Below are 11959 nucleotides of genomic sequence, written 5' to 3' on the forward strand. Positions count from 1 at the left end.
TGTATATATATATATATATATATAACACTAATTCTCATCATCCGACACGAATATCGAGATATGATATAGATCTCATGGCAATCTCGAGCAAGAAATGCTCAAATTTCAATTAAGAATCATCCAAAGCTCCGATTTTAGCAAATTTACAATCAAACTGACCAGCTCGATGAGATAAACCTAATGGTATCGTGTATTTGAAGAGCCAAGTAAATGTCAAATCTAACGAGTTTATTGTCAAACTAAGTGTGTCAACAAGACCAGTCCAAAGAGCATAAGATTCCACAATTCTCATACTATTAAGGCACTCAAAAATCTATCAAATGTCATTTGATCGAGAGAGTCTCTCCTAGCAGTTCGATCAAAGTGGTTCATATTCATTCATTAAATTCAACAAGGGCTCTATAAATAGAGTCATGCCCCTCTCTTGAAAGGTGGGAGAGAGCTTGAATTCTGAAGGATACTGAAGCTTGGAGAAGGAGCAATTGCCTTCCACTTCTACAACCTTCGACCACCACCAACCACCGTCAACACCACTCACCAGCCACCGCTGATCACCATCAGTCGCCGCCCACGCATTGCGACGAAGCATTGGGCGAAGCAAAAACTAACGTCGTTGAGTCACGGAGTAACCTGCGAAGCGGCTCATCATCCCAAACATCGGGCTGACCTAAAAAACAAGGCAACAACGCACCTTGAAAATGATGTAACAACAAACATTGAAGACGGTGAAGCAATACACCACAAAGATTATGCAACAATGCACCTAGAAGATGATGTAACAACACACCTGAAAGATGGTGAAATAGTTCTTCTCAGAGATGGGGTAACGATGCACCTTTCATATGCTCGTGCAACTTTCGACTCCAGTTCCCACAGCCTACGAACATCATTAATACTCACCACTATAACCTAAGTGTCCAACTGCAACCTGTTTGGTCTACAGCTTGTGCAGCTTTTGATTCTGGCCTCTACTGCCCACGAACATCTTTGTGACTCACCACTATGGCCTATATAGTCTATGTGGTCCATAGCTCCTCTAACTCCCTACTACAATCTCTATAGCCAACCAACGCTCCTGAAGCAACCATCTACAACCTACCTGACCAACTATTGTCACGGTTATCAACTACAACTTCTACAATAAGCTAGCGCTACAATCATCGTGTACAACACTCATGGAATACTACTACCTCTGCGGTAATCGACTATAGTCCTTACAGCTTGTCGTCATAAAGAACGACAACAAGACTATGGATATGCAACTTTGTAATTCCTTCTTCCCCAATTCAAGAGAAGAGCAGACATGTGTACTTACCATTTATAATGGATTATTGTAACTAGGTTAGTGCCAAAGTTTTTTCCTCTTTCAAGGGTTTTCTATGTAAAAAATTGAGGTATCGCATCATGCTTGCTTCTCTTTAATTGGCCCTAACGTTTCTATCCCTTTCAAAGGTTTTCCTCGTAAAAAATTGATGTGTCTTATCATGTTTACTTCTCTTTTATTATTTGAGTGTGTGTTGGTTTTTCATGCAATGCTAAGACGATAAATAATCGTTACTCTACTGCCACGAATCTTCTAGCATGCATCAATATGTGTGCTTATTATTCTTATTCTTATTATTATTATTATTATTATTATTATTATTATTATTATTATTATTATTATTATTATTATTATTATTATTATTATTATTATTATTATTATTATTATTATTATTATTATTATTATTATTATTATTATTATTATTATTATTATTATTATATATATATACATATATATAATTTTAAATTGAATTACTTTCGAACAAGTCGTTCTCCCTCTAAAACAAACTTATTTTATTTACGAGTTGAATAATGACTATTGAAGTTTCAAGCGAAATTACCAATCTTAATTTTAAAGCAGAGCTTTCATCATAGGCTTCTTGTATATGTTAAGTTATCATTCGGCATATCTCAAATCCCCATTCACTAATCTTGTATATTTTAGCCGCACATGTTATTGAATTTTATCTTTTTTTTACAATTTTTTCAGAAGATTATTAATTATATAAAGGTTTTAATATAGCAAATAAAGATAATTTTGATGGAACTAAAAACATTAGATGTTCTTATTTTATTGTATTTATAAGATGTAAAATTGGTTGTGAAACCTGTTGGAATGAATATACTATATTGATCAATCTTGATCATAGAGATCTTTTTTATGATTTAAGAGCTTTAAAGAGCTCATAATTGAGTGATCTTGGGCTTGTTAGATTCTTCCTGTCAAATTGCTCTTATTCGACTATAAACATGTCAAACTTAAAGTTCATTCAATCATTAAATTGACGATCCATAGCTTCATAATGTGCTTCAATAGCTTGATCTCAACTTGATTAGACTTGGATTGACCCAACTTCAATATCTTTGTTTTCGTATTGTCGAAAACAAAGATATTGAAGTTGGGTCAATCCAAGTCTAATCAAGTTGAGATCAAGCTATTGAAGCACATTATGAAGCTATGGATCGTCAATTTAATGATTGAATGAACTTTAAGTTTGACATGTTTATAGTCGAATAAGAGCAATTTGACAGGAAGAATCTAACAAGCCCAAGATCACTCAATTATGAGCTCTTTAAAGCTCTTAAATCATAAAAAAGATCTCTATGATCAAGATTGATCAATATAGGTCATCAATTAGTTGATTGGGGAAGCTATTCATCATCCAAGATCACTCAATTCTGAGCTCTTTAAAGCTCTTAAATCATAAAAAAAATCTCTATGATCAAGATTGATCAATATGGGTCATCAATTAGTTGATTGGGGAAGCTATTCATCAAAAGAACAAAATACACCTGCCCATAATCTATAAATATACCCCCACTCATTGCTTTAGAGGGAGGAGAAGAAGAATTTCAGAGTCTGTTCCGGACTGATGAATTGACAATAAGTTTCAGCCTTCGTAACCGCAAATCACTGTCAACCACCGTCCGTTAGCCATCAAAAACGACTGTTGGCAATAGTTATTTGCCTCTGCAAACCTCCTAACACCAACGATTCCTATTTGCAAATGTCATATCATAAATATGGTTGTAACATATAACAATTGTATTAAAAACCCGGCGATAACTTCCACCCTTCGTAGCTGCCGACCACAATCAACCACCAACCATGGGCAACCGTTGACCACCGCCAACCTTCACAACCTGTTTTTGTCAACCTTTAACCACAAACAACCGCTTCTTACGTTTGTCTTAGCCAAAATATAGTGGTTGTTACTAACATTTGCATTTTCGTTATGTTGTATAAAAATAAGCGTAGTGTTTGGTTTAAAATTTTAACTTTGTTCTCCATGAGAGAAGGGGTCCAGTCATCTATTATATTTTATGTGGCCAACTACTACAGTTACAATTCCAAACTATGACTTTTGTGACCAACTAATGTGTTACAGTCACTAACTACGATCTCTGTAGTCTTCTAATGATATTGCAATCACCAACTATGGCCTTTATGACCAATTGATGACAATATAGTCACAAATTATGAATTTTGTGGCAAACTGCTATTGTCACAAATTTCCAACTACAACCTCAATGGTTGACTACTCCTTTTGCAAGCATCGAATATAGCATTTGTGCTCAACTACTAGTATCACACCAACTATAGCCATTGTGGGTGACTACTGTACTTGTAGCCTCCGACTATGATCTCTATGACTGACTGTTATTATTATAGCTTCTAACTACAACCTTTGTATCCTACTGTTGCTCTCGTAGCCACCGACTACAACCTTTGTATTTAATTGCTACTATTACAGTTTCCAACTAAGACCCCATTGGTCGATTGTTTCTCTTACAGTCACTGACTATGACCCTTGTGACAAACTACTACTGTCACAGCTTCCAACTATAACCTATGTGGCTGACTGCTGCTCTTGCAGCCACAAGCTATGATTTTTGTGGCTAACAACTATTGTTACAGCTTCCAACTATAACTTTTGTGGCAACCTACTACTATTGTAGCCATTTCCTAAAACTTTTATGGCCAACTACTACACTTGTAGCAACCAATAATGGCTTTTGGGGCTAACTTTTTTTAGTACAACTAAGAATCACATTTATTGAAACCTAATTATGCTTATTATAGCTAAAATGCTATTGTGAATCTTTGATTATCAGCTTCAAAGTTTCATCTTCTTTAATTTAAGAGATGAGTGACTTATGTACTTATAATTACATAGTTGACTACTTAATTATGTACTTATAATTACATAATTGATTACTTTGAATGGGCTAAGTCTCATGATTTTTTCCCTTTCCAAGTTTTTTCCACGTAAAAAATTTGGTGTCTCCTCATGTCGCTATGAATCTTCCGACATGTAACAAGTGTGTGTGCGTGTGTGCGAGCATGTGTTTGTGTGTGTGTGTCTATATACATATATACATGTTTATTTATTTATTTATTCATTTAGTTCTACCAAAATGCACATGTAGATTAGTCCATTATACTTGGTGTGTCATTAACAAATTTTTATCATCCAACACAAGCCTCGATGCATTTTTAGAGTAATAATTATTTCATATTCAAATTCAAGATCATCTAGGGCTTCAATTTCATCAAGTTTATAATCAAGTTGACCATCTAAATAAGACGACATGATGATACCAAAATCAGATCAATTTGAGTCCATTCAGGCCCCAAGCCATCAAAGCACTTTAGGAGATTTTGGATTGTTGATTGAATGTTTAAATGAACTCCAAATTTGACATATTTATGTTCAAATCGAGCTCCATAAAGTGAGGAATCAAGCAAGCCAATGATCACTCAATTCTGAGGTCATTAATGCATTCAAATCATCAAAAATTCATTTATGATCAAGGAGGGTCAATATGACTCGTTCAATCAGGTGGTTGGGGAAGCCATTCACCAAAAGGCCAAAATGACTCTCTCCTAGAGGCTATGAATAAACCTCCTCTCTTCATTTGGAAGAAAAGAGGAAAATAATGAAATTTATAGCATATTATGTACTAAGAATAAGGTGATAAATTTTGGCCTCTATAGATGTCGACCACCGTTAAACACAGCCCATCACTTGTCATCGATGACTAAGGTCTGCCCTTGCCTGTTGCAATCGTTGACCTTTAATTGTTGAAATTATATCCTGAATACGACTGTCATATATAATATCATATTAAAGAACCCATAATAAATTCTGGCTTCCATAGTCACGGACAACAGTCATCCACTGCCCATAGGGCACTATTGACCACTATTGGTCACCCCTGTTCACCATCGCCAATTACCCTTACTTGCTAACATCGCATCCTAAAAATGATCATAACATATAATGTCATATTCATAACCCAGTGATAACTTCTGACCTCTGTAGCTATCAGCGACCCTTGCTTGCCATCGTCGGCAACCCGTGCTTGCTAATGTTGTATCCCAAATACGATGGTTATTCCTAACAACTGTATCTATATATCTTGACTAAATGTAGTGTTTAATGTAAAAATGTAACCTAGTTCTGAGAGGGGTCTAAACACTAACTACAACCATTATGGTCAACTAATTCCATTGTTGTATCCAACTATGTCCTATGTACGTGGTCAAATGACGTTATTATAGTCATTAACTACGACCAATGTTGTCAAATGATGATATTGTAGTCACCAATTATGATCTATGTGGCTAACTGCTGCATAAATTCCAAATACGACCTTTATAGCCAACTGACTATTGCAGTCACTATATACGATCTATGTGCCCAACTAATGCTATTACAGTCACCACAATCTACATTTTACATGACCAACTGATGTTAATCACCTTTCATGGCCTATATGATCAAATGATGATATTACAATCACCGACTGATCTTATTCTAGTCACCAACTACAGCCTATGTGGCCAACTGACAATATTGTAGCCACCAACTATGGCATACATGACCAACTACTACAATAAATTCCAACTACGACCTCTATGATCAACTAACGTTATTTCAGTCTCCCACTGAGGTCTATGTGGTCAATTGACGCTTTTGCAGTCACCAACTACGGCTTATGTGACAAACTGCAAATATTACAACCATCAATTACGACATACGTGGCCAACTACTGCTTTTAAAATGTTTCAACTTTTTATTTTGTAGCCAACTGACACTATTACAGCACCAACTACAATCACTGGGACCAACTAATGATATTGCAGTTTCAAATCATGGCCTTTGTTGCCAACTACAACCTGTGAAGTAACCAACTACAGCCTTCCTAACTGACTTCATGTTATCATTACAGCTTCTAATTACAGTATACGTGGCCAACTATAGTTGTTGTAACCATCAATCATATTTTCATGATCAACTATGTTTGTTATAGCCCAATTACGACTATGATAGCTGAACTACTATTATACATTTTTAATATCAACATTACAATTCAATCTTTTCTAATTCATGAAATAGGTGAATGTATGTACTTACAAACACATAATGTATTACTTTTAATGCGCAATGCCTCATGATTTTTTTCTCTCTTCAGATTTTTCTAACTAAAAAATATTGTTGTCCCCTCCTACTACTTTTCAATCATATATGTGTGTATTTAATCTTTGTACAACACTAAAACAATAAATTATCATTTTACGGCATCTAATCTTTGACAAATCTCATTTTTTTTTTCCTTTTAAACAAAATCTGCAAGGTGAAATAATTTTTTTTCTTTCCCCCTATTAAATAAGAATATAAATTGAACGGAGAAGTTTTGGCGTACATGATTTTGAAGTTTTAAATAAAAAAATTTTATCATTAGATTATTTTGATAACTTTTTTTATTGAGAATAAACTTAAAATCTAAATTTACTTTCAGATTAATATTAAATGAAACAATTTTATATTCTACTAATCTAAAAAAATATACTAAAATTCAATTTTATGCTTATAAATCTTCAATGGAAAAATATTACAATCAATAAAATTCATATAGTGTTGTACACATTAGAATATATTCCCTATGAATTACATTCTGATTGATGTCCGCACATGCTTATTATGTATGTAATATTTTTTCCTCCCTAAGAGTATGAGGGTGGTCGTGGGGTTCGCCAAACCTAATATTTTCTCTAATATATGACCGTGTTGAAATGATCTTAAACCTAGCTAGCCAATAGCAATTAAGCAAAATTGTTTTTTCTGTCACAAATTTTAAATCATATATTTAAAATCTATCACTTAATATTTAAAAAACAAAAATTACACACACTCCCCTCTCTATCACATATATATTATTTTACAGATTATGTGGACTGGTAGAAAGCGTCATTTACATACATATCACACCATCTCATGTATTTGAAATCTAACACATAAATTTTTTTATTGACATTAAAGACGCTTTATACTTTAATACTATATCAAAACTATCACAATTATTTATTGTAAATAAGTCATGACATCAAAATATTATATATAAAAATACTAATTTTTAGACATTAGATAAAGAAAATGACTAGAAAATATGTGATGTTTGTAACTTTCTTGTCAGAAAATTAAAAGGTTTACATACATATCACTCAATTTCTATGTGTGTGTGTGTGTTTATATATATATACGTGTGTCTAACTCCTAAGCTTAAATTTTGATATATATGCCATTTTTTATTTCATTTATAAAAATTAAAATATTAATGTTTTTTGTACGTTATAAAAGATTTGGGAGATATTAATATGAACTATAAAGTATTGATGTTAGGTATGTAAGAACATACCAATTTGATGGTATGCATGTAAATGCCCCAAGAAAATTTAGTTAAAAAAAATGCCCTAAAACTAATTCTTATCAGAATTCCTTGACTAAATCACCCAACTCAAATCAACACAAATATCCTCAAGCATATATCTAATCTAGTTCGTCTCCACCTGCAGTGGACGAGGTGACTCTGTAGGAAACTCTTTCGCGCGCGCACAGCACCAAAAGGTGCAATCTGTAAGTATTTAAGGTTATAGAACAGAATTGAACATTGAAATGCGCTAAACTATAACAGCCACTGTGGAGCAATCAACTTAGACGTAGTTATCTTAGATTATCCAAGAGTAGATAATTAAAGCCAATTGATGCTTAATTCATCTCTTAATTTTGTGCTATTATATATATCCTTAAACTAATTAATGATATTTTTTTAGAATTTTTATATTATTTAGTAAGAACACAAGTGATTGTTTGAGCTTAGAAATATTATTTAGAAAATGATACAATTTATTAAATTCAACATGGAGTTAGTTGTAATCATATATCGGCAAATAAATTCAATTTTCTAGTTCTTCTCAATTTTTTCTAAGGAAAACAATGACTTCTATTTTCAAAACAAAATATAATTTTTAAAATAGATTTTCTATTTACATCCAACCAAAGAGCCATTAAATTGATCATATAGTTCAAAATAAAAAGGATGCTTTTTTTCTCAATTGAAATAAATGAATAATAAATACGAATTAATAAATTATTTATTAAAAGAACTGTTAGAAGTCCAAATGTCATCAAGCATTAATTCCATAGATATGGATAACCTATTACAATTTTTTTTTTATGATATCCCATATATTTTATGCAGGGTGTTAGATTCGTCGTTTATGTGTGGATTGGGGTGTCATTGAAGAGACGGAATTTAAGTATAAACTGCTAAGTCAATGTACGGTTCTCTTTTATGCAAATGTACGATTCACACAATTAAGAGATTGAATCTTTCTTATTAATTTTTTTTTCATGTTTATATATATATATATATATATCTGTGTGTGTAGCGCACTCCCCGACTTATTGGTTGGCATCTGCGATGTGAGGTGTAAGTCCCTTGAGGTCGGGGGTTTGAATCCTCCTATGGTGACGGTCGTCTTATGGACGGTGGTACTCAAATTGTTAGACACATTAAGTGTGGTTGGGGGTTTGTATGATAGCCTCTGACTATTCCTTTTAATATATATATATATATATGTTGCATGATATTTTATTAATGTTTCTTCATTTCAAATACTAACGTCACATGAACATACAAGTAATTATGTATATTAAAACGTCTCTTATCAAACTTCAAATTAATGATATATATATATATATACACACACACACACCCACGCACACACACACCCTGTTGGTTTCTGATGTTTGCGATGGTGGAAATTGGAATATTAATATGTTGGGATCCTTGGTGGGTGATTTAGCTACTTCTGTCTCCACTACCTCAATTCTCAATGGGGGTAGAGATAAACCTATGTGGAAATTTCTTTCTACAGGTTCTATAACTAAAATGTTACATAAAAATATTAACTGCTTTCACAAATGGAAATGGAGCTCATCTATATGGCACTCTTTCATTTCTCTTTCCTCCGGGGATATTTTCATTCCTTCTTGCCTCTTGATGACATCCTAAAGCTAAAGGGGCTGAAGTTGGCTTCTATATGCTATATATGTAAGAGTGACGCTTGATCATCCCAACATTTATTTTTTTAATGTTGTTTTGCTAGGCAAGTTTGGAATATTGTTGGTGCGCTACTTGGAATATGATGGCCTAGTCCATTTAGTTTAAATAAACTTTTTGGGGCTTGGCAGGGTACTTCCTCTTTCCCCCCTAAGATGGAGACATACTGTTGGTGCACTACTTGGAGTCTGCTGGCCTAGTCCCTTTAAATTAAATAAACTTTTTGTGGCTTGGCAAGGTGTTACCTCTTTTCCCCCTAAGTTGAATTATTTTCCTTTAATGGTTCTTTGGTCCATTTGGCTTGCTCGTAATGATTATAAACATCACTCTCCCCCCCCCCCCCCCCCACCTCTGACATACGCCTGCTCTTTCATTATGGCAAATTATTATAAAGCTGTTGGAGCTATAAATAATGCTACTGCTAAATCTAATATTGAGGGAAGTATGAGACATGTTTTGGTCAGATGGTTACCACCTAAACCTGGGTGGTTTAAGGCCAACATTGATGCTAGTTGGTCTAATATGTCTGCTTGTACTGGTGGATTGTTTAGAGACTCTTATGGGATTTGCCAAGTTTTTTTTCGCTTCACTATTTTTTTCCTCCACTCCTCTTGAAGTTGAATGTTATATTCTTCTTTTGGCTTTAAAGGTCAGTGTCTCTTTTAATTTCAAAAGTGTTATCATTGAAACAGATTCAAGATGTCTGAGTCGGTTTGGACTATAACTTGTTTATTACACCGCATTTATAATGAGATACATAGCAACCAGCTTCAAATCCTTTTCACTTTCACCTATAGAGAGGGAAATACTCCTGCAGATTGGCTTTCTAAACTGAAGTTAAATGATGCCCTGGTTGGCATTCCCCCCCCCCCCCCCTTTCCCCTTAAAAGTTATATATTAAGTGATATTATGGATACTCCTTATTTGAGGAGATGATGGATTCTTATGCAGTTTCCTTCGTTATTATTTTTGGGCTTTGCCCCTTGGTCCCTTTTTATTACGTGTTGGATGCTAAAGGATTGATTGCTATGTTATGACTCTCGGTTTGGATTCCAACTACTATGGTTGACAGTCTTTTTGGCTTTTGCAACTCTCACGGCTGATTTTGCACTCTACTTTACATTTACTTGTAATTTGGGTATGATATACCTTTCTTGCTTCTCTTTTTTATCTTTATTGTGTAGAGTTGTAATGCGGATAAAGAAACCCCTAGGACTTCATGTATTTCTTTTTTTATTTTAGCGGGGATCATTTTTCTCTCCCTCTTTTTGTAACCTCATCTTATATTAACACATAAGGAGCCATGGTTGCTCTTTCTCACATATATATATATATGTGTGTGTGTGTGTGTGTGTGTGAGTATTTTTTTTCCCTCGTGTTAAATTTTGTTATGGCTAACATGCATGAAGAGCTGAGCAAACAGGCCAATTTTCAGAGAGAATATTACGTGATGCATTTTGACAATGTGCGCGTGCTACATTATTGTGCATATTTTACAACATATACAATAATACTTCACATAAAATCCCGCAATGTGATATTTTTTCAATTTTCATTTAAAGAGAGATACAGAAGCAAGATCTTTATTAACGACGAAAATCATAGTAACAATTCCTTACATCAATTTCCCAATAAATAGCTTTAATCTCCATCCCACAACTCTCAATACACGACTTAAATAACAGATGTAGAAGAAGATTTCCCCATCCAAATTTATCTTCAATTAAGTTTTTCCTCCTTAACGGCAATGGATTTCTTGCAGTGCGCAATGGCTGCCTGAACCGCGTTCTGGAGCTCCGCCATCGTGCTCTCCTCCGACGAAGTGCCAGCACCCACAGAAGTCGGTGATGTCCATATCGTCACCGGCGGCGAAATCTCCCCTATCCACCGCCACCGTGATGATCCTTCTCGAGAGTCATTAGCGGTGACAGAGAGCGAGCAGTGATGTCTGTCCTCCTTCTCTTTCTTCCAACAGCAGCTAAAGCCAAAGGACTTCTTTTTCTTTTTATTCTTCCTTCTGGTGTCCTCGACGTCGCTGCTCTTCAGCCACTTGGTGAGATGAACCAAAGAGGAGAAGGAAGGTTTGGGGTTGCTTTTAATATTGCTGGAGTTGTGATGGTTAGGATTGGGCTCCCCGTTCCTAAAGGTTTGTAATTTGTCGAGGGGGAGGAGGTGGCCGTGGAAGAAGATTTCGTCGGCGGGGGCGAGGTCGAGTGGGGAAGGAGTGGGGGAGCAATTGTGATGGTGGAGGGAGATTGTGAAGGAGAATTCATGGGAAGGGGATGGGGTTAGGGAGGGAGGGAGAGGAGAAGATGGTGGTGGTGGTGGTGAGGATTTGGCTATTTCGGCTTGGTTTTGGGATTCGATTGTGTGATTTTGGTTTAGCATGGCGGGCGGTTAAGAAAGAGTGGAGTTTTTGAGGGGGAAGGAGTGGAGAATGGAGGGGGGGATGGAGGACTTCAATTCTTCGTTGGGCAGTTTTGAAATAATTTAGTGGTCTTTTTGG

At 35.0% G+C, this 11959-nt stretch overlaps 1 protein-coding gene across 1 annotated transcript; it reads right to left on the bottom strand.

Annotated features, from left to right (window-relative positions):
• Window positions 1-11023: 11023 nt before the first annotated feature.
• On the bottom strand, window positions 11024-11959 carry LOC110026348 (BRI1 kinase inhibitor 1-like). The gene has a single exon (XM_020727243.1). The coding sequence runs from the start codon at window positions 11839-11841 to the stop codon at window positions 11173-11175; it is 669 nt and encodes a 222-aa protein (XP_020582902.1). The 5' UTR covers window positions 11842-11959; the 3' UTR covers window positions 11024-11172.

This window comes from Phalaenopsis equestris, unplaced genomic scaffold, assembly GCF_001263595.1.
Source record: "Phalaenopsis equestris unplaced genomic scaffold, ASM126359v1 Scaffold000364, whole genome shotgun sequence".
NCBI classification, from domain to species: domain Eukaryota; kingdom Viridiplantae; phylum Streptophyta; class Magnoliopsida; order Asparagales; family Orchidaceae; genus Phalaenopsis; species Phalaenopsis equestris.